Genomic DNA, 25,136 nt, shown 5'->3' on the forward strand with positions numbered 1-25,136 from the left:
GCACTGGTGCCGTTGTCCTGTGGCTGCCGTCGCATCATCCAAGTGGATGCTGCACACTGGTGGTAGTTGAGGAGAGACCCCCCCCCATATGATTGTAAAGCACTTTGTGTGTACAGCAATACACAATAAAGCGCTATATATATGCATCATTCATTCCTCTAACTCTAGCACTCTATATTCTAATTCTTTGAAAAAAAAAAAAAAAAAAAAAAAAAAAAAAAAAAGTTTTCTAAAAAAAACAAAAACAAAAATAAACCACTAGCTTCTCTAATCTTTTTGTATTTTTATTTATTTGTTTACTTTTTATTTATTATACAATTAACAAAAGCAAAAAAAAGGCCTCTAACACTAGCTTGCTCTATTCTTTTTCTATTCTATACGTTTTCTATTTATTATATAATTTTAAAAAACTTGCTACGTGTAGGCGTTAAGCTAACTGAGAATTATAGCACTTGCTTATCATTGCTCTTTTGTTGATTTTGATTGCTTTGTCTTCATTTGTAAGTCGCTTTTGGATAAAAGCATCTGCTAAATGACTAAAAGTAAAGATAGCGACAATCACCCATTCAGAATCAAATCTATTTGCCGCCTTTGCTTTCAAGCAATATTGGACTTTTTTTTTTTTAGATGGCGATAATAACCATTTGAAACCAACATAGTTTTATGATTATGACCTGGATTTAAAAACAAACAAACAAACAAAAAACCTTGAATTAACATGACATGAATTAACATACAACACAACATAAATCATGTCAAACATGAACAAATGACTACAAAGACAACACAGAACCAAATAAGACATCAGGAAGAGCAGGACACATGAGAAAACAACTAAACAAAACCTACAAATAAAAGACAAAACCTTTACAGCAACATGCATCCATGATGTTTAAGGTTCATTGCGTGAATATCATCAAATCTGGCAGTAAACTACAGTACAAGTACAATATATAATTTGATGTAAAAAAGTATAAAGAACTATATAAGTCGCCATCTGTTTGTGTGTATTGATGTATTGGATTCAAAATGATGAATTAAAATAATTTAAAAGGCAATGAAGTACTTTGAAGTTGAAGAGAAACTGAACAGTGTCAACACTGGTGCTGGACGGAATGAAACAGAGCCCAGACACCATCTACTTTCACTCTTAAAACACTGATTCAGCTCATACAAGTTCTTTATCGATTTATTGTTTTAAAGTAACTCGAACGTACCTGTACACCAGCGACAGTAGGTTCTAATCTAATCGCGTCCTGATTGGTCGCGCGTGTAAATGTGCCGCGGTCCCTTTAAGCGTGACTCAATTTTTCGGCGATTTTGTATCAAAGTTCCTGAACAATTTGAACGGTCCGAATCTACTCCGAGTTCATCAACGAGTTGAATCTGGATTAACGGGATAACTTAAGCAGTTATTCGGCTGACATCAAACACCGAAACTACCTAGCATTAGGCTATCATTGTTATTAGCATCATCTTTTCATCAGCAGCAGAGTTTGGATCAAACCGGATCAGCATCTACAGACATGTCGAGTGAGTCCAGAACAACGAAACGGTCTATAAAATCATACCGCATAATTCTGCATAACTACACACACGCATATAGGATACTACAAAATGCACACAACTGTAATACACGAGTCTTCACTGTTTTCTGATAACTACCGCTGTTTACTCTCGACTCAAGTTCATCTGCGAATCTGTAGCTAATTGATGTTTTCATTGTTTGGCACTTTTGCATTTGACTGGATTCGCGTTAATGATTTCTTCAGTAACGTTACCAGTTTTTTTTTTTTTTTTTGACTTAATTCGCGTCCACAGCAGATCTGAGGGGCTAAACGGAACTGTTGCGGCTCTGTGTCGCATGCGATTTATCGTGCAGCCCTAGTATATATGTATGTATGTATTTATTTATGTTAGGTATTTTTATTTCTAATTTTAATTTTGAATGCACAATTATTTTTAATTTTACAAGTAGATCATTTATTAAATCAATTTTATTTATATGTATATTTTTCATTTTTAATTCACAATTCATATTAATTTTGTTTTTTTTTAATTTTCAAAAAAATAGCTTTTAATCTGAACAAAACGCTCAAGTCATTTTAGAAACCTCTACATACTGCAGAAACAGTAGGCTAGCCTGCCACTGGAACACACTCTCTCTCGCTCAGTGATGTCTTCTGCTGCATGGTTACTGCAGCAACAGGCGTCCACAGCAGATCTGAGGGGCTAAACGGAACTGTTTTCCGATCAGGCGGATGTTTAACCAGGTCAAAGTTCCCAGTTTTATGGAGCTGAAAGTCCGCATGAACAGCAGACCTGATTATTATCCCGCTATCAGCGCTTTATTGCGTTGTGTTGACTGTGTCGCATCACTGTTGCCAACTCTCGCGAGACAAATCATCAACCGCGGCATCAACAACAAGCCCAATATTATTTGATTATTTATTACCATCAATTTTATTTATTATCACATATTACCAATAAATGAGACTGCAACATATTAAACTGAAACCACTCTTTTATTTGAATCTATTTTCTTTATTTTATTTAAAATTTAGCCCTCTAACACTTACTCTTTTTTCTATTTCTATACTTACTACTTGTTTTTGTTTATTTATTTTTTGCTTCTTTGTCATTTTAATATATATATATTTTTTTTATTTATTATCACATATATATAATTTTAATTTTGAATGCACAATTATTTTTAATTTTACAAGTAGATCATTTATTAAATCAATTTTATTTATATGTATATTTTTCATTTTTAATTCACAATTCATATTAATTTTTTTTTTTTTAAATTTTCAAAAAAATAGCTTTTAATCTGAACAAAACGCTCAAGTCATTTTAGAAACCTCTACATACTGCAGAAACAGTAGGCTAGCCTGCCACTGGAACACACTCTCTCTCGCTCAGTGATGTCTTCTGCTGCATGGTTACTGCAGCAACAGATCAAAATGAGGCTGAGCATGTTGTGGGGGAATCCTAAGCCCCTCCCCTCTGCTGATGTATGAAGGGAGTGGCTCCGCCTCCACCTCTGCGCTAAGAGATCCCCAAGCCCCGCCCCCTGTGCATGTCTTCCTGCTCTGATAAGAGAGTCTGTCTCCTAGCACTCGTCCCCTCTCTCTCTCTCCATCTGTCCCGTGTGCAGACGGACGGTCGGCAGCATGTCGGACTCCAGCGCAGCTCCGGCGCAGAGCAAAAGCAAAACTAAACCCTGCAAGAGAGGCAGTTTACACAGCAGGACCAGCCCGGGTGAGTCCCGCCGCAGAGGGGAGACAGACAGGCTGAGAGAGAGACGGGGTGGGGTGTGATGGGGACCATATCTTCAGAGCAGTTCAGGCCAGTCTGGAGTTTGTTTTCTTTTTGAGTGCTTTTTTACTCCGCAAAATGGATGCAATATTAAAATAAATATTTGTTAAATATAATTGTTTTTAAATGTATTTTTAACTGTGTTTTTTACATTTTAATTAAATCATTTAAAATGTATTTAGTAATCTCCGTTGCACTGGTCAAACACATGTGAGGTGAATTAGTGAAGGTCAGTGTTTCGGTCTGATCTCAGAACAGAAACGACCGACTTTCATCATTTTCCAGTCAGTTTTGTTTGCTTCGTCCCGAGCGCATCAATATATTAATGAAAAGTGCGGAGTGCAGGAATGTGGGATTGTGGGTAAGTGTTGGTCCAGGCGTGTGACGTGAGAGCTCATGAATTACACAGGAGCCTGTACCTGCAACCTTCTGGTTTATCTGAAAGAGACGAGAATGCAATGATTTCAAGACAATTCAGTTAATAGCACAACAATATATGAGTCTAGAATAAGTCTTGGTGAATGATTGCACCAAAAAAAAAAAAAAAATAAATAAATTGTAGAGAATTCAAATAAATGAAAAAAGTGTGTAAACTAATGAAAACAAATAAGAGAAAAACATTTCACAATCAAAACTTTTGTAAGCATTTAGATCACACAACTTTAAAGTTAAATATAAAGGCATAAACTACTACTACTACTAAAAATAATAAATAAATACTAAAATCATAATAAATGACAGTATTAATATAAATAATAAAACCGCAATATAAAAACAACATAAATAAAACAATATGTAAAAAAAATAAACGTGTAAACCAATGAATACAAAATGAGTGAGAAATGCATATTTTAAGCTTAAAGATTTGACAGTCCAAAACAACGATGAAAATGTATTTTTTCTTTAACATTTAAATATAACTTCATAAATACTACTACTACTATTAAAATTAATAAATGCATACTAAAATACTAAAAATTAACAACAAAATATAACAACATATAATGCATATCGTTTTAATTGTTGTAGTCTAATGATTATTAGTAGAATTAAAACACGCACACACGGGTCTATCAGGCTGAAGGCTTTGAGAGTTTAAAGTACAGTTAATCACAGAGATCAGTTAATATCACACACACTCACCCGTCACATTATGACACCTACAAATTATTAGTCTCCTGCAGTTCTGCGCCTTTAAGACTGAAACACACACACACACACACACACACACACACACACACACACAATGAACACAGATCTCTCATTAGCAACACAATGTGTGCGTTCAGCTTCTAAATATGAACCTCTGTGTGTGTGTGTGTGTGTGTGTGTGTGTGTTTCTAAAGCTCAGTCTAGACACTGGGTTACAGACAATTTATTTCACTCCGCTTATTCTGCTCAATAACAGCCTGCATACACAGTAAAAGACTGAAATAGAACAGCCAATCACAGTCGTTCAGGGGCGGGACTTATCTGAAACAGAATAATATGTCAGTTTGTGATTGGTTTTATGGAAACTAAAATAAAAATAAACATACACAATTGGCTTAAAAATGTAAAAGAGCCATAAATTTGAATTTGCAGATGATATTTCTGAATTAAATCCTTTTAAGGCATGTCCATTCACTCGGTGGCCATCTTATATTTGGTTGAAAACACCAAAATATGAAGAAAATTTCCAAAAAAGTGACACATTTTTAATACATTAAAAAGACTTTAGAAAACTTTAGTGAAAATAATTTCTAGATGTGCAACAAAACACCACGTTACAATAATATATATCAATAGAAAATTTAAAAAAGAAAAAATAATGTATACTAATAAACACTACTAATAGAGATAATATTAAAGAAAAATAACAAACTTCAGCGAATCATTTTCTAGATGCTCGTAAAAAAAAGTCACATTATGTTTAAATTCAAATGAGAAAAATCTGTCAACAAATTCTTCTAAAACTCAGATCACACAAATAAAACTATATTTAGGGTAGATTGGCTAATGTGCATTTTTGAGTAAAGAGACGTGTGATTGGCTCATTTGACAGAGGCGGGGCTAATAAATGCTACAATAATAAAACAAATAGAAAAAAGTAGTTATAAAGTAATAATACAATATTAATATAGATAATAAAATAACTCAATATAATAACAATTTTAATCAAATATATAATATAATATTGTAATATGATTGTTGTATTTAAAAAAAAATAAAAAATAAAAAAATAAAAAATATATATATATTGATATATATGATATATGATATATGATATATATATAAATATACACACAAATAAAACTTTATTTTTCAGGCTGGTGTGCGTTCTGGAGTAAACAGACACGACGCGATTGGCTTGTTCGACAGAGTCGCTTCATTTCTCTCATTTCCTTTCCTTGAATAAAATGTAATGTAATGAGGTCATGTGACTACAGTGTAGCGCACTGCTTGTGCACAAGTACACATAGTACACACTACAGAGTATGTGCTGCTGTGCTGCACAGTACGCTAGTGCTGCATTGGGACACACACACACACACACACACACACACACACACACACAGACAAAGGTGTGTTCATGCTGGTTTTCCCAGGATTCCACTGTAAACACAGTGGGGTTTAAACACACAGTGGTGCGTCCCGCCACCAAACCCCCCCACCTCCATCTGCAACATGGTATGAGCCAAACACGAGTGAACCCGAGCGTCCCGACACACACTGCGAGAGAATCGCTGCAGGGAGAGACAGACACACACACACATAGCTGGACAGGAAGTGCTTGTTATCCTGAGCATCCCAGCAGAGATCAGACTACACGCAGGTACTGCACACATTGCACACCACACACTACACACAGTTACCACACTCATTACGCACACGCGTCCTGTCAGCTCTGCATGCGGCTCTCTGTATTCATGTGTGTGTGTGAGATGGCTTTATTTGCAGTGGGCTGAGGTGTTTTAAATGGAATGTTGTGGAACGCATGTCACATGATCACCTTAAAGTCACATGATGAGTCAAACTCCTGTGTTTTGACAGGAAAATTGTTGTTTTACCGGTATTTCAATGCCAATTTTATAACTGTCACTCTCTCTGTATTCATACATACCCATCTTTTTACCCATTTTACTAATAGGCGCCTTACATGACACTCAAGGACACCTTACATTGAAACAATCAACCTTAAACAACAATCAAGCATAGCGTTAGTTCTGGCAGGTCACGTTAGTCAAGCTTGCATCAGCTGTCTCCCAGCTGATCCCCATCTACCTATGGGAATACGACACCTATCTAAGCATTCATATATAAGGTCCCTCAGTATTATCAGCAGTTTTCGCATTGCTCAATAGCTAATTACCCTCCTCCATCCCCAGCTCCTCCTCTGTCAGTCAGGATTCAGCCTTCTGATTCTCCTTTGAATCAGACTAATTCTAAAATGTGTACATAACATTATTGAACTTTAACGATATCTGCAATACATTTATGTTGGTTCTGTTCTGTTTACCCTGGGGGGGCTATCGCTGCTTTTCCTGCTCTCATCCATGCTAGGCTGCATGGAGGCGCAGGGAGTTCTTGCCCAGAACAGAACCATACCGCCAATCCAAACTGTATGCTAATTGTCAATCATATTTGACGATAGTGGTCCTGACAGAAATAATAATTACAGCCTAAACAGACCTAATACGATCATACAAGCAATCACATAAAAGCCTGCCTAAAAAGATGGGTCTTAAGGCGACATTTAAAAAAAAAGTGTAGGACTGTAGATATGAAGAAGGTCAGATAAGTATGAAGGAGCAAGATTAGTAAGTGCCTTGTAAGTAAGGACAAGGATTTTAAATTCAGTACGGTATTTAACCGGGAGCCAATGCAAGTGTTGTAACATGGGAGTAATGTCTTCAGTATTAGGAGTTCTGCAAATAATTCAAGCAGCTGAATTCTGTACGAACTGAAGTTTATGGAGAAGCTTTGAAGGCAGACCACAAAAAAGAGCATTACAATAATATGGGAAGTGACTGAAGCATGAACAAGGATCACTGTGCTCATTACCCGAAAGAGCCGGACGAAGACGATTAATATTATGTATGTGGAAATGACACTATTTATATGTGCTTCGAATGATGAAGTACTGTGAAAGATGACACCCAAACTTTTAACCGGTTTAGACACAGACACTGGAAAATTTTAAATATTCACCGAGGAACATTTAGACTTGGCCAGATTGGTTTTTGAGCCAACAAGAAAAATTTCAGTCTTACTACTATTTAGTTTAAGAAGATTTGATGTAAACCACTCTTTAATCTCAGCTATACAATCTGAGAGGATAGACGGAGGAAAAGTAGAGGTGGGTTTGGAGGATAGGTACAGTTGGGTGTCATCAGCATAGCAGTGGAACTGAATGCCAAATTTCTTAAAAAATATTACCAAGAGGTAGAAGATAAATAATAAATAAGAGAGGACCCACAACTGAGCCCTGCAGAACCCCAGTAGTAACATGAAGGCTTTGATGTAAACTCCTTCAACTACAAATTGAGTACGACCCGTTAGATAAGATTGAAACCAAGTCAGGGCAGTGCCCATGATTCCAATAGACTCCAATCTGTCCAACAAAATACTGTGCGAGATAGTATCAAATGCTGCACTCAAATCAAGCAGAATAAGTATATATAGATTGATGTCCTGAATTAGCAGCTGCCAATAAATCATTGGAAATCTTAACTAATGCAGTCTCAACACTATGACGTGAACGGAAGCCAGATTGAAATTGCTCATACAAACTATTATCATAAAGATGATCCTGGACCTGGGCTGCAGCAATCCTTTCCAGTATTTTAGAAAAGAAACGGTAAATTTGAAATATCAAAATTAAATATAAAATTAAGTTTAATTGAAGACTTCAATTTTCGTATACTTCTTTATATAATACACAGAGAAAAAATTGATAGGAAATGTAAAAGAAAAAAGTACTTGGACTAATAAACACTAATAATAAATAGCGCTAATAATAAAGACAGTTTAATAAATAAACAGTTTTGAAACATCATATATTTCTTGTGCAGAGCACAAATGATATTTGAAGAACGTTGTATGGACATTGTTTTGGCTTTCTTTGTACAGACAAAACTCCCAGATGTTTTTTAAAATATCTTGTATTATTTAAGTGGTTTTTCATCAATATATTACTGTTTTCTGATTCATCTTAGATTTGTTTCTAATGCACAACTGAGTGCACTGAAGTGTGAGTGTGAAGCGTCTGTTACTGACACTGATGAATGAGTGTCATCTGCACATGAGCTCTGTGCTTTAATAATGAGAATCAGACACTCCGGCTCATACTGTATGGGATGGTTTCCGCACTGAATGCTGCACTGCTGTCATGAATGACTCTGACAAAAACCAGCCAGTTAGTCGGTCAATTTATTCTGCTAAATGTTTCTAAGTAGATACTAAAGCTTTTCTAGGGTGTTGTTCTTGGTTGCTGTGCGGTTGCTAGGGTGTTCTAGATGATTGCTAGAGCGTTACTAGGTTACTAGGGCGTTGTGGATGGTCGCTGTGTGGTTGCTATGTGTTTTTTTTTTCTTCTTGTCTGGTGTGAGTTGTCTCAGTGATCCTCTTGTCTGTAGTCTGACTCGGGTCCCTCCTTCAGTGTGGAGTTTTTTTTTTTTTGTATTGTCCAGCAGGTGAAAATCGTGAGTGAACACACAACTATGAGCACCAGTACCAGTGACTGATATTAACAGCACTATTATTAGCATCTTTAATAACTGTGTGTGTGTGTGTGTAGATCTGTGTGGCTCTGCTGACGTAAGGCCGTTGATGTCCCAGCGCTCTCTGCCCGGCACACCAGTCACCCACAAACACCTGCCTATCGACCTGCGCACATCCATGGACGGCAAATACAAGGAGATCGCTGAGGTGTGTGTTTGTAATGCGCGTGTGTTTGTAATGTGTGTGTGTGATTGTAATGTGCGAGGTTGTAACGTGTGTAACGTGTATGATTGACGTGTGTGTGTGTGTGTAACATGTATGATTGTAAGGCGTGTGTAATATGTGTGTGTTTGTAACATGTGTGTGTGATTGTAATGCGTGTGTAACATGTATGATTGCAATGCGTGTGTAACGTGTGTTTGTAACACGTATGTAACGTGTGTGATTGCAATGCATGTGCGTTTGTAACACGTGTGTATGAAAAGTGTGATTGCAACATGTATAATTGTAACGCGTGTGTAACGTGTGTATGTAACCTGTGATTGCAACACACATGTATAACGGTAACGCACGTGTGTGTTTGTAATGCACACGTTTGTAATGTGTGTGTGTGTGTGTTTGTAACATGCATATGTGTTTATAACGTGTGTGTGTGTGTTATTGTAATGCGTGTATGATTGTAACAAGCATTTGTAACGTGTGTTCGTAACACGTGTGTGTGATTGTAGCACGTGTGTGCGTTTGCTCTTCAGCGTGAGTGTGCTTGTAACATGTATGTGTGTGTAACGCATGTGCAGGAGCTGCTGGCGAGGAGTCTGACGGACAGCGACATGCGTTGCGCTCCATACGAGTTTCCTGAAGAGAGTCCTATTGAACAGCTGGAGGAGAAACGCCACCGTCTGGAGCGACAGATCAGTCAAGATGTCAAGTACAACATATACACACACACATCCTAACTATGTGTAATGCATCTAATTTTTTTGCGCACACTGAAAGCCAATCAGAATATATTTAATGTTTAAGGTTCATTACGTGAATTGAGATTTTGGAATAAAATATTAAACACAAGTACATTAAAAAAAAAACATTGTAAAGTAAAATAAATAAAAAATAAAAGGGGAATATTATTAATCTTAAAGATATTTATTAATAATTTTGGTAATATTATTTATTATTAATAATAATCTACTTTCAATATATTTATTAAGCTAATTTATATAATTTATTAAATATCCTAAAGATCTTTGACCGAGTCGTTAGACTGATTTTTTTAAGCATATTTCAGAGTATTTTAAGTCTTCTATTCAGGCAAAATTATGTTTTGAGAACCGTTGAAGTTTCTGAAAGTCAAAAAATCATTTGTTTGTGATATTTTGGCCCGGAGTGTATTATAATGGCTTTGCACCTGCTCAGGCATTTTGTTTGTGATCTGTGTGAATTCTTTTCTTTGAACACACTGACCCAAAACACCCAACAAACACCGCAGACGTTCATAATCGCACACAGACACAACAGGCCACAGTTTGGCCGCGTTTCAGGCGTTTGTGTGGGTGTGTTTGGGTTTGTGTCTCTTACAGATGCTTAAACATACACTCTTTCTGCTCGGGTGGAGAGTTTCAGATTCCCTCTGCTGCATTTTAAATGAAAGTTCTTTAGAAAAATCAATCCGAGTGATTTATACTCTCTCCTCTTGTGTGTGTGTGTCCTTCACATCCTTCAAGGCTTGAGCCCGAGATTCTGCTGCGAGCGAAACAAGACTTCATGAAAATAGACAGCGCTGCAGACCTGGAGTGAGTCACTGCCGTCCGTCCGTCTCTGTCTGTCTGTCTGTCTGATCCTCCGTGTATTTCATCTCATGTGTCCGTCTGCAGGTATCTGAAGGACAGTCATGTGGACGAGGTGGACCTGCATCATATGGAGACACTTGTGGAGAAAAACTTCCAGCGCGTGTCCATCTCAGGAGAGGAGAAGTGTGGGGTGAGAACCAGAGAAACCAGCTTCAGTTAGTTTGTGTGAAAAAATGACAATAAAACAGAGAAATACCTTTTACAGCACTCATTACTGTATATGTACTAATACATTTAAGTGCAAATTAACCTCAGGTAGTATTTTTGTAGCACTTTTCACAATGTTAGTAATACTAAAAGCAATCTACTGAATAAAAACGCGTAATATTTTAACTTGCTGCAACAAAATTCTTGCTAGGTGTGAATCTTCCATTTGAATTACGAATTTAAGGAAGTAGAATTAAAAGAAATTGAAGAAATTTCAGTATCACTTAAGAAATCCTTGAATGAAGTGAGAAATCAATAAATCATTTGAAAACAACATGAGAAAAAAAATCAAGCGAGCAATCAATTATTAACATGTGAATAAATATTTGATAAATCGTGATAAAATCAGTTTAGTCTTAAGTTTTTTAGTTAAAAAAAAATATAAAAAATGATTTCTTCATTGAAATATAGCTGAAGTTGAAACATTAGATGGAAAACTTAAATTGCAATTCAAACTGAAATTTAATGTAGAAATTACTAATAAAACAAATCTGTATCAGCATGATTTTCATACAGAAAAAAAGTCATCCTCTAACTTCTCAAAGTTTTGTTCTTTAAAAATTCTTAATATTAAGTTTTCTCAGTTTTTTCAAAGTTCTCTAAGCTTGTGTTCTGTAAAAAAATCTTGATATTAAGTTCTCTCTAAGTTTTTGTTTTTAAAAACTTGTTTCTCTAAGTTTTTTTCTACATTCTCAATGTTTTGTTTTTTAAGCAGTTCTTAATATTGAGTTTTTCTCGAAGTCCTGTAAGTTTTGTCCTTTAAAAAGTTCCTAAAACTAAGTTTCATCTAAGTTCTAAGTCTTGCTCTTTAAATTTTAGAAATATTAATTAGGTTTTCTCCAAGTTCTCCAAGTTTTGTTCTTTAAAAGTTTGTTAATGTTAAGTTTCCTCTCATTTCTGTAAGTTTACTACTTTAAAAAAATCTTAACGTTAAGTTTCTCTAAGTTCTTTAAATATTCTTAGTATTATTTGTTTCTTTAAGCTTTGTTCTTTAAAAATTCTTAATATTACGTTTTCTCTAAGTTGTCAAATTTAAGTTAGATATCTTATTACTGTAAAACAGGACAAATGCACTGATTCTAGATGGATTCTTGTGACGTTTGTGTGTTCAGGTGCCGTTCACGGATCTGGTGGACGCAGCGAAGTGTGTTGTGAAGGCCTTGTTCATCAGAGAGAAGTACATGGCTCTGTCTCTGCAGACCTTCTATAAAACCACTGGACGATCCCTGCAGGAGCTCAGCCAGAGACCGCCGGACATCGACGCATACGAGGACCTTCACGAGAGTCCCGTCGACTCAGGTGTGTGTGAGCGCCTCGACATGTGTGCAGAACCTAACACAAACCAGCACTTATGTGTGTGTGTGTGTGTGTCTCAGACATGTCCGTTCACGCGCCGGTGTCAGAAACGCACCCGTACGAGGGGCAGGACACGAAGAACCTGCCGCCGGACGCCGGATACAGCTGCAAGATGGTGGATGGAGTCATTCACGTCTACACCGCACAAAACCCCATGGACAAGTGAGTTTCGGGGACAAACCGACTGCAGATGTCCTCTGAATTAGCTAAATTTAGCTAAACCTCCTTTTGGGGACGTCCTCGAAAGGAAAAATGGGTCATGAAGACACATGAGCCTGTTTCAAACCCTCGTCTACATGAACAGAAATACACTGGAAAAAAACATGGTGCAGAAACGGTTCTCACTCAGAAAATGCTAGTACATCTCACAATTAATTACAAAGAAACAGAAAGGAAAGCATTGAATTAAATGTAAAATTTTGATGTAAAAAGACTGAAATAGTTTTTTTTTTATTGTAACGTACTCCAGTGTTCTTAAAAAAATCTTAGCAATACATTATAGCTCTGAATAGCTGTTCTAAATAATATAATTATGTTAAATAAATGTATTTTATAAATAGATCTATTTATATATGTTTTTTAAATAAATGTTCTTGTAAGAATAAACTAAATTTCACTGCACACGACAGTGCATTCTGGGATTGGCAGTCGGGATGCCAAATTTCAATGCAAATTTTAATAATTTGTAATAAAGTAGAATCAGTGTTACTATTGTTAACTAAAATGTAACAATTAAAAAACATGTTAATTGAAAAGAAAAAGAAAGTATAAAAACTCGTAAGCATGTTTGATTCTATGCAGGGTTATTATCGTTAACTATAAATAAAACTATTAAAAACATTTTAAATTTTTTTTTTTTATAAACTAACTGAAATAAAATATTTTTAAAAATATTCTAAAATGTTTCTTTTAGTTTAAGTTCTAAAATTACAAAAAAAACAAAAATAAAATTAATGGGCATATTAAAAAAATTAAAATAAAACAACAAAAACAACAAATTTACAACAAAATTACTAAAACAAAGTAAAATTAAAATGTATAATTCAAAATATATGATATTATATATTAATGATTCTAAAATAACACTTGAGTAGAAGCAAATTGAACTGAAATTCAAAGAAATGTAACACCAATTAATAAATAAAATCAAATAATACATCTAGAAAATCAATTGAAAAAAAACAACAAAAATAATCAGTAATACAAAAATTACATTTGACTAATATTAGAAACTACTGATGAAAGTGCTAATCTTCAAACAACAAAAAATGTCTTCATGACAGGAGTGTGTGCATATATGATGCCTAAAGACACTCACTATGTAGACGACTCACTAGGATTGAAACAGAGTTTGTCTCTTCATTCACTGCTAAAAGTGTCTTAGTCTTTAGCACTTAACTGTGGCTCTACAAAGACGTCTGTGTTGAAATGATCCACAGGAGCACCGAGCTGGACCTGCCGTATCCAGACCTGCAGGAATACATCGCCGACATGAACGTGATGATGGCGCTCATCATTAACGGCCCAGTGTGAGTGACTCGTTTCCCAGCATGCACTGGGCTCGGCGCACAGCTGCGTGTTCGGCCGCGTCTGATGTGTGCGTTTCTCTGCAGGAAGTCGTTCTGTTACCGGCGGCTGCAGTATCTGAGCTCCAAGTTTCAGATGCACGTCCTGCTGAACGAGATGAAGGAGCTCGCCGCGCAGAAGAAGGTGCCGCACAGAGACTTCTACAACATACGCAAGGTGACGCATGCCTTCAGTTAGCGGAAGTTATTTACCGTAAACCACAGCGGAGCGCTTTCGGACAGGTGCTCATCCCGTTTAAGGTAGAAATAACCATTAAAATCATTAAATCGACTGAGAAATAGATTAGCAACATATGTATGAAGAGATTAAAGAATCTGCAATCTGATCATCAAAAATATATCATTATGCACATACGTAAATATGCTAAATGAAAGTAGAATAGCAGTGTAGAGTATTAGAATATAAAAATATTTAAATAATCTAATAGAATTAAATTTGCTAGTATAGTAATAATCATCAACATGAAAATATGATGTATTGAATATTTATAATAAATGATATAATCACAAATGTATGTAATAAATATGTGTAATGTATATAATACTAATTTATAATAATTGTAATAATAATTTATGCATTTAGCAGACGCTTTTATCCAAAGCAACTTACAGTGCATTCAGGTTATACATTTTGTACCAGTATGTTAAAAAATAAAACTAATACTAATAAATATACAGTTTTAGAATAAAAAAAAAATATAACATTTAAATATTAATGTACAGTGTTAGAGTACTGAAATAAATAGACTACTAAAATAACAATTATTAACCACGTAAAAATAATATTACAAATTTAAATACTTTTACTGTATGATAAAAATAAATATAATAATAGTATAATTAACTGTAAAATAATAAATTATTTATGCAGAAAATATAGAACAATATTTTTATATTATAGCATTGTTTTATCATATAAAACATCATAATTATAAATTACATTATTATTAGTGCTGTCAAATGATTAATCGCAATTAATCGTATCCAAAATAAAAGATTTGTTTACATAATATATGTGTGTGTACTGTGTATATTTATTATTTATACATAAATACACACACATATATGCATACATTTCAGAAAAATTATATATATATACACATAATAAATATACACAGTACACACAGATATTATGCAAACAAAAACTTTTATTTTGTATGCCTTTAATCGTTTGACAGCACTAATTATTATATAAATATAATGTATAGCATGAGAATATTGAAATATATAGAATATTAGAATACAAGATAACTATTATAAAACTAGCAAATTAAATTACTTATATTGAAATTATCAAATTGAAAATTGCTTTACTGTATAATAAATGTAATTATTTTGTAGAAAATGTTATAAAAAACAAAATATAATTATAGAAAAACATACTTATATTTATAATATTACAAATATTAATAAATACACAATATTTAAATTAATGCATTTTCAACTTGTCCACTGATTTTTTTTTTATGATTATGTTGATTATTTGTGATTTTATGATTATTGATTAAGCAAATTCAGTTGAAATTACAACTACAAACAAAAAACAACCAAACAGCGATTAGAAAGTGCAAGAAAAAAAAAACATTCTTAAATTCAAAATGTTGCACCAAAGAGAAAAACAACATGTAAAACAAGCACAACAACTAGATCTCGCTCGGAATAAATTGTGGTCAAAATGTAAGTGTAAACGTGAAACCGATTTGCGTTTCATAGTTTAGTTTGTTAGTGAAACGGCAGCAGAATGAATGAGCGTGTGAACTGTGGTGAACTGTCCGTCAGGTGGACACGCACATCCACGCCTCGTCCTGCATGAACCAGAAGCACCTGCTGCGCTTCATCAAGAGCTCCATGAAGAAGTACCCGGACGAGATCGTGCGCATGCAGGGCGGCCGCGGCCAGACGATGATGGAGGTGTTCGAGAACATGAACCTGACGGCGTACGACCTGAGCGTGGACACGCTGGACATGCACGCGGTGAGAGTCTCGCACACGCTAACACGGCTGATTTATACTTCTGCGTCGGACCTACGCGTAGGCTATGCGTTAGTTTTCATTTATACTTCTGCGTGTTGTCCGCGTCGATGTGCAGTACACATGCAAACCACTAGTCTGCAGTGTCCACGGGCATGTTGCTGGTGTAACCCGCAGTACCACGGCAAAAGCCGAAGAAGCGGCTCGTCGGAGAAGAAACAACGAGCTATAGGCTACGGCGTGGGGTGTGCGTCTATAGGCTACGGCGTGGGGTGTGCGTCTATAGGCTACGGCGTAGGGTGTGCGTGTATAGGCTACGCCGTAGGTTCGACGCAGAAGTATAAATTGGGCTTAAGACTCGCTCGCGCATGCTAACGCGCTAAAACGCTAACATGCCACAGCGAGTCACGTGACGCCTTCCGCTCCCTCCCTCCGCAGGACAGGAACACCTTCCACCGCTTTGACAAATTCAACTCCAAATACAACCCCATCGGAGAGTCCATCCTCAGAGAGATCTTCATCAAGACCGACAACCACATCCACGGGAAGTACTTCGGACACATCGTCAAGGTACAGACCACAATAATTCATCAGAATTCAGAGCAGCTATTGTCATATTTACAACTACTGGACTATGAATGTATTATATAAAATGATCAATAATTAATCATTGTCAAATAATGCTAATAAATATCTCAATTAAAATATTTATAACTATATTATATATATAATTATAAATAACATAAATAATAAATAAATAAGTACGGTATTAGAATACTAGCATTTATTTAATATTTGTATTAAAAGATAGTATTAATAATATGAATGTACAGTATTGGAATATTTACATACAGAATATTAGAATATAATTAGGAATAAAAAGTAATAATATAGAAACAATTGTCAAAATAAAAAGTTGACTGTATTAAATACATTATATATATATAATTATTAGTGCTGTCAAATGATTAATCACATCCATATTTCTATATGCGCATTTAAAAATGCGTGTGTTTAAACTTTTAAAAAATAATTCAGTGCATTATATATATATTTTATATATATATATATATATATTTAAGGAATAATAATATATAAACTCATTTTAATATATTTTGCTTTCAAAATGTAGTTTAAGAAAAGGAAACAATATGCAAAAGCAAATTTTTTATTGATCATGCACATTTTTTATTTAATTAGTATTATTAATATAAAATCGTGTTGAAAAGGACTTAATATATGTAAAGAAAATTACAATTAATAAAAAAATACTATATTTATATTTCAAAGTTTAGTTTAAAAAAAGACAAAATACGAACTAAAAAAAGATGTTTAATAATGTCTTCATTGAAGCACACGTTTAAATCTCATTACTGTATGCATTATTTTGTCACTAAATCCAAAACGAGCCCAGATGATGGTGTATATTCAGTGCTGAATGTGCTGCGGTGCGTTTCCTGTGTGCGCAGGAAGTGATGTCAGACCTGGAGGAGAGCAAGTATCAGAACGCTGAGCTGCGTCTGTCCATTTACGGCCGATCCATGGATGAGTGGGACAAACTGGCGCTGTGGGCCGTCTCTCACTCCGTCTACTCCGACAACGTCCGCTGGCTCGTCCAGATCCCACGACTCTTGTGAGGAGACACACACACACACACACACACACACACACACACACACACACACACACACACACACACACACACACACACACACACACACACACAGTGAGTTTGAGACAGTGTGTTGTGTGTTTGTCTGCAGTGACGTTTACCGCACTAAGCAGCAGCTGAGTAACTTCCAGCAGATGCTGGAGAACATCTTCCTGCCGCTGTTCGAGGTCACCATCAATCCCAGCAGCCACCCGCAGCTGCACCTGTTACTGCAGCATGTGAGTCACACACACACACACGCGCACACACACACACACACACACACACACACACACGCACAACACAACACAACACAACACAACACAACACAGTCAGACCTAGGGTTGCAAAAAGGTGGGACATTTCCAGTAAATTTGGAAACTTTCTAGGATTTTTTGGAATATTCCAGGGATTTTTGGAAAGTTTCCGGAAATTTTCCACCCCTTTTGCAACCCTAGTCAGACTTTTTAATTAAAACTACAACCATAAAATACATTTTCGTTACTTCAAATAAAATAAAATACATAAATATTTCAGCTAGTTGCCAAGCAATGTCATTTTAGTATTATTTACATATAAACATGTTTTGTGTCTTAAGATAATTCATATACATTCAAGTCAAAGTCAATAAATTCAAGACTCTTGACAAGACGAATAAAATAACATACAATTTTGTGCAGAACGAATAAAATAACATAGCCTACAATTTTGTGCAGGCTACACTACTATTTGTTAGCCTATCTCTCTTTCTTCAGTAGCGGAAATTTAAATGTGAGATTCTGGAAACAAGATCTAAATTTAGCAGAACGGTCGGGTCGGGAAGAAAATTATTCTAAGCAGACAGCGGGTGAACAAAGAGTGAATATAGCGGTAGCGGGTGACTGCGGAATAGCTCCTTGCTAAAAGAAACAGTCCCGCGCAGACCTCTAGCTGCAAGCGCCGAATTAAAGTAACAGCGCATTGTTTGCAGTAAATATGAACATGGATTGACACGAAAATGTAGTAATTACACCAAATAAATGTCTAAAAATCCTGATTGGAGTATCACTATAAATAGTTATAAATGATAAAAAGTAGGCTTTAAAAAGATCAGTATCGGTATCGGCAGATACTGCTTTCTGTGATCGGCCTCAAAAATCCTGATCGGCGCACCCCTAGAATAGTTTATCGTGGGGTGGGGGGGGAAACTATTTTTTCATGATTCTCCTGTATCTGTATCCTGTTATTATTGTAAAAGTTCAATAAACAGATTTAAAAAAAAAAAAAAGTTAATTCCTTCATCTATGGGCACATGGCACGATATAGCTTGTTGAAAAGCCTCCTGAAGGCGGGGGGATATTTTCTATACTCGAGACATTAGACTTGACGTTCTTTGTTTTACAATATGTATCAAGTTTTTTATTTTTTATGTTTTATTTAGTTTGTTTAATTATACTTTTTTTTTCTCTCGCTGGGGGGAAAAATTTTTTTTCATGATTCTCCTGTATCTGTATCCTGTTATTATTGTAAAAGTTCAATAAACAAATTTAATAAAAATAAAAAAAAAATAAATAAAAAAAAGAATAGTTTATCGTGCGCTATTCTGATTCCGTGCACATTAGAGACTATATAAAAACACTTAACAAGGACATTTCCTGTTGAAACAGGAAGCAGTCACTGTCATTTTAGAGAGCGTCTGATTGGACAGAAATCTATGGAGTGCACGATGATGTCATCGGTGCCTCTAGTTTGTTTGAGTGGAGGAGAAAAACTAACTGTAAGCCACAAAACGTTCATTTTAATGTGTAGGTGGTGGGATTCGACAGCGTGGACGACGAGTCCAAACCGGAGCATCACGTCTTCAACCTGGACAGTCCGTCTCCGGCGCGCTGGTGTGACGACGACAACCCGCCGTACTCCTACTACCTGTACTACATGTACGTCAACATGACCGTCCTCAACCACCTGCGCAGGTACTCACTCACGCCACATCATGTGATCGAATCGCTTTATAAAGAATCACCTGAATCACCTGTCCGTCTCTGTGAGCAGGAGGCGGGGCTTCAACACGTTCGTGCTGCGACCTCACTGCGGGGAGGCGGGGCCTATCCATCACCTGGTGTCTGGATTCATGCTGTCAGAAAACATCTCCCACGGACTGCTGCTCAGGAAGGTACGTGGACGCTAGGGAGGAAATCAAAAGAAACTGATTCGCTAAAGAACCGCTTCAAAAGAGTAATTCGTTCAGAAATCAAGACTACCGGTTGTGCAGTGCTTGTGTGATTCAGTAAAATGAACTAGTTCACTTTGACTGTGGTTGTGTTTGATTCATAAGAACCATTAATCTGGGAATCGGATTACACTAGCCACACTATACTATGTGGCTTTGATTCACTAAAACGAACTGGTTCATAAGAATCTTTAGTCCTGGAATTGGATTACATTGGTCACGCTATGTGGATTTAATTCACTAAAATGAACCGGTTCAAAAGAGTCAATTATTCAGGAATCAGACTATAACTGGTTGGGCTGTATGTCTTTGATTCACTAAAATGAACTGGTTCATAAGAGCCATTAATCTGGGAACCAGACTACACTAGTCACACTACACTATGTGGTTTGGATTTACTAAAAAGAACTGGTTCAAAAGAGTCATTTGTTCAGGAATCGGATTATGCCGGTTGTGCTGTATGTGTTTGATTCACTGAAATGAACCGGTTCGTAAGAATCATAAGTCCAGAAATTGGATTACACTGGTCACGCTATGTGGATTTAATTTACTAAAAAGAACCGGTTCAAAAGAGTCAGTTGTTCAGGAATCGGACTATAACAGGTTGGGTCTGTATGTGTTTGATTCACTAAACCGATGAACCGCTTTAAAATTTTTTTTTTTTTTTTCAAGAATTGGACTATAAAGTTTTTTTTGAGTGAATCAAACACATACAGAGTAACCTATGTAGTCTGATTCCTGAATTAACGATTCTTATCAACTGGTATCGATTCATAACAGTTACTTGTTTGGGAAATCGGTTACAGTATCTTTTCTTCTCTGCTTTTAAGAGTCGTTCTAGTTGCACTACATGGTTATGATTCACTAAAAAGGTTCCGTTTATAAGAGTCATACATTCGGTGGCATAGCTCTGATTTACTAAAAAGATTCAGTTCATAGGAGTCATTTGTTCAGTAATCAGACTACCCTGGTTGCATCATTCGGTTTTTAAGAATTTGTTTTCAACCCTAATGAGCACACATAATTAAGCAATTGTAATCTGAATCAAACACATGCAGCACAGCCAGCGTAATCCAACCATTTCCTGAAAGAAGGGCTTTTATGAGTCGGCTCTTTTTAGCGAAATCAAACAAATGCAGTTCAACCATTCCAGTCCAGTTAATTTCAAGACAAACACCTCTGAATGAACCGGTTCTTTTTATTGACTCAAAACTGTACAGCACCACCAGTGTAGTCTGATTCCTGAACAAACAATTCTTATGACCTGGCTCGTTTTATTGACTCAAAAAGTGTAATGTAGTTCGATTTACTAAAAAGAACCGGTTCATAAGAGTCATTTGTTCAGGAATCATACTACACTTGTTTCTTTTTAGTGAATCAAACACCTACAGAGCAACCAATGTAGTCCGATGCCTAAATGAATGACTCTTATAAACAAATGACTCGCTCAGTATTTTGTTTTCTCAGCTAATCGGATTTCAGTTGTTGTGATATGTGGCTTTTGATTCAGTAAAAAGATACAGCTCACGAAAGTTTTGATTCATTTAAAGATTCAGTTCAAATGAATCATACTACCCTGGTTGCCTCATTTGATTCTAGTACTTTTAAAAGAACAGTAACTAGTTGTTTTTAGCTAATACAAAGCAACTAATATAGTCTGACTCCTTAACAAATTAACTTTATGAACCAGTCCTTTTTAAGTGAATCAACACAGCACAACCAGTGTAGGTTCACATGACCTTATTTTGATTCAATAAAACAGTTCAGTTCAAAAGAGTCATTTGTTTAGAAATAAGATTTCACTAGTCGGACAAAAAAAAAAAAACATACAGTGCAACGAATGTTTTTGTTTCACTAAAAAGAACCAATTCAATCTGTCACTCTGGATGTGTTTGATGCACTTCATAAGAGTCGGTCATTCAAGAATCATTGGTTTTCAGTATTTTGGACAGGTTCTCGTTTACTACACTGGATAAACACACAGAGCTGAATGCGTGAGCGGGAAGTGGAGGTCAGATGAGCAGTGATCGTGTACCTGTGTGTGTGTCGTAGGCTCCGGTCCTGCAGTATCTGTATTATCTGGCTCAGGTGGGCATCGCCATGTCTCCGCTCAGCAACAACAGTCTGTTTCTGAGTTACCATCGCAACCCTCTGCCCGAGTATCTGTCCCGCGGCCTGATGGTGTCGCTGTCCACCGACGACCCGCTGCAGTTCCACTTCACTAAGGTGAGCGGCGGCGGCATGAGACACTCCTGTCTGAGGACTCGTGTCGTGTGTGTATATGTAAACGTGTGTGTGTTTCAGGAGCCTCTGATGGAGGAGTACAGCATCGCCGCTCAGGTGTGGAAACTGAGCTCATGTGACATGTGTGAACTCGCTAGAAACAGTGTGTTAATGAGCGGCTTCTCACACAAGGTAACACAAACACACTCATACACACACACACTCACTCACGCACGCACGCACTCACACACGCACTCACTCACTCGCTCACTCACTCACGCACGCACGCACGCACACACAGACTCACACACACAGACCACTCACACACACACACTCACACACTCACACACAAAATGAAACAGCAGTACAATGTAGAAACTACTGACATTATCAAAACTAAATTAACTTTGAAATGTTTAATCGTCAATAATATTTTCCATGCATGTTTTGTTGTTATAATATATATAATCATAGTTTTTCTAGTTAAAATCTAATCTTAAAAATGGCTTGAAATTGATGTGAAAAATTTTATAAAATTATCTTTTTAAATCCTTTCCTCTAATTTTTAAACTAAACTAAAAAGTAATTTTAAATAAAGTAAAATAAAATAAAGTGGATAAAAATGTGTGGGAAAAATTCCAAATAAATAAAATTACACTGTAACATTCACTACAATAGAAATGACAGATTCAAATATAACATATGTTATGTAAATGTATATACATAAAATAAATTAATATCAACTTAATTATTAATTAAAAAAGGATTCAATTTAATTTGGTAACTTAAATCTAATTAAATATAAAACTAAACTGAAATATAATTTTATATATTAAATACAACAGAATTATATTACTATTATTATGCAAATTAATATAAATATATTAAAAACTAAATTTAATACAGTAATTCAATAATTATTAATCTATATTATTATTAAATAGTAGGGGTGTGACGAGACACTTATCCCACGAGACGAGACATGAGACGGTTCACGAGAACGAGACAAGGTTTTTTTAGACGTTTTAAAAGAAATCCTCAATGATGAAATATATAGGGAAAAAGTCTTTTATTCAGCAGAAAAACACAAAATGCAAAAAATGTAGGTGCATTTTGAAATCAACTTGTACTTTATGAAACTAAACTTCTATTTTAATGACTTATATGCAGCAATAAACAACATGTAAACTAGAGCTGCACGATTCTGGATAAATTGAGAATCATGTTTTTTATATATATATATATATCTTTTTTATATATAACACGATTCTCTCACGATTCTGAAGAAAAAAAGATTAGAAAACTAAACAAAATAATGTAATTTACTAGTGGTTCTGACAAAATGTTCATTGCTTAAGTCTTTTGAACAAAATTAATTCAATTCATAAAGACAAGTTTCACAATTGGAATCTCCTGAATGAATAATTCAATGACAAATACTTTTTTTAAATGGGCAGTTGTCGCCACCTCCTGGAGGAAGAGTATAAGCGTTACAATACATACGAGTGTTAAAGGATTAGTTCACTTCTGAATTAAAATTTCCTCACCCCCATGTCATCCAAGATATTCATGTCTTTCTTTCTTCAGTCGAAAAGAAATTAAGGTTTTTGAGGAAAACATTCCAGGGTTTTTCTCTATATAGTGGACTTCAGTGGGGTTCACTGGGTGGAAGCTTCAGTGCAGCTTCAAAGCGTTCTACACGATCCCAGACGAGGAAGAAGGGTCTTATCTAGCGAAACGATCGGTCATTTTCTAAATAAAGTTACAATTTATATACTTTTTACAGAAGTGAACTAACCCTTTAAGATACTTTCGTTTTGATCGCTACTGTAGAGAATAAGAGTTTATACCCAAACTATAAACTTTTATCCCAGTACTTCTGTTATTTAAATGTCTGTAACACAGAAATAATGATGTGTGGTTAAAAGACTGTTTGTGTTGCTCTTTCTGGATCAGCAGCAGCATGAATGATTCATTAACATGGGCAGCGACAAAACGCTCCACTGACACTCGATGTGAAACAGTCGTAATAGACATAGCTGAATCATTGTCATTCAGGAATAAGATCGCGTGGGTGTTTGAATCGAGATAGCGATCTTTAAACGATTAAATCGTTTAAAACGCAAATTGTTTTGCGAGGATACCGTCACGTTCTCGCAAGACCAGACTGATCTCGTGAGATATCGTCACATCCCTATTAAATAGTATAATTATACATGCTATTAATATTAATGATAGTGTATATTTGTTTATAAAATATATATTACAATTATATTATCATACGTTATATTTACAATTATTACAAATATTTTACATTTTATATATTCTATTATTAATGTTAAACATGTACATATTGATTTATACCATGTATAACAATGCCATTATATTATTATTACTATACATTATAATTATTATATTTATATTACAGTAATATTTATATTATAATACGCGTCAATATATTAAAAACATGCATAATAATTCACTCAATAATTATGAATCTATATTTTCCCGTAAAGCTGCTTTGAAATGATGCATGACACACTATCGACTCAAACAGTTCTCTCTTTTCTCCTCGTTTCAGAGTAAGAGTCATTGGCTGGGTCCTGATTACACTAAAGAGGGTCCCATCAGTAACGACATTCGGCGCACAAACGTCCCAGATATCCGTGTGGGGTATCGATACGAGACTCTGTGTGAAGAGCTGCACCTGATCACGCAGGCCATACGAATGCAGGAGCTGGACAGAATCGAGGAGGACGGGCTGTCATTCACATCCAGCCAACCAACACGCTAGAGACGAGCCCTGACCCCGCCCACACACTGCCTATCCAATCAACACGCTCGAGATGCGATCTGACCCCGCCCACACCCCACCTGTCCAATCAACACGCTCGAGACTAGCCTTGACCCTGTTACACCCTGCCTGTCCAATCAGCACGCTCGAGATGCGATCTGACCCCGCCCACACCCCGCCTGTCCAATCAGCACGCTCGAGATGCGATCTGACCCCGCCCACACCCCGCCTGTCCAGTCAGCACGCTCGAGATACGATCATCCCCAGA

At 35.9% G+C, this 25,136-nt stretch overlaps 1 protein-coding gene across 3 annotated transcripts; it reads left to right on the forward strand.

Moving 5' to 3' along the window:
* The first annotated feature begins 1,311 nt into the window (after window positions 1–1,311).
* Window positions 1,312–24,950, forward strand: LOC107662820 (AMP deaminase 2-like). Of its 3 annotated transcripts, XM_016452931.1 has the most exons (19): window positions 1,312–1,533; window positions 2,926–3,264; window positions 9,101–9,231; window positions 9,822–9,952; window positions 10,746–10,814; window positions 10,896–11,001; window positions 12,191–12,377; window positions 12,455–12,596; window positions 13,874–13,963; window positions 14,048–14,177; window positions 15,800–15,994; window positions 16,430–16,561; window positions 17,461–17,624; window positions 17,755–17,881; window positions 19,431–19,594; window positions 19,674–19,794; window positions 21,904–22,077; window positions 22,156–22,266; window positions 24,656–24,950. In XM_016452931.1, exons 2-19 carry the CDS (start codon window positions 3,177–3,179, stop codon window positions 24,866–24,868), a joined length of 2,475 nt encoding a protein of 824 aa, XP_016308417.1. In that variant the 5' UTR covers window positions 1,312–1,533; window positions 2,926–3,176; the 3' UTR covers window positions 24,869–24,950. The 3 variants fall into 3 exon arrangements, with proteins under 3 accessions (XP_016308417.1, XP_016308418.1, XP_016308419.1); XM_016452932.1 differs by lacking the exon at window positions 2,926–3,264; XM_016452933.1 differs by lacking the exons at window positions 1,312–1,533; window positions 2,926–3,264 and adding an exon at window positions 5,749–6,136.
* Window positions 24,951–25,136: the final 186 nt, after the last annotated feature.

Source organism: Sinocyclocheilus anshuiensis, unplaced genomic scaffold, assembly GCF_001515605.1.
Source record: "Sinocyclocheilus anshuiensis isolate Anshui unplaced genomic scaffold, SAMN03320099.WGS_v1.1 scaffold1815, whole genome shotgun sequence".
In the NCBI taxonomy this organism is placed as follows: domain Eukaryota; kingdom Metazoa; phylum Chordata; class Actinopteri; order Cypriniformes; family Cyprinidae; genus Sinocyclocheilus; species Sinocyclocheilus anshuiensis.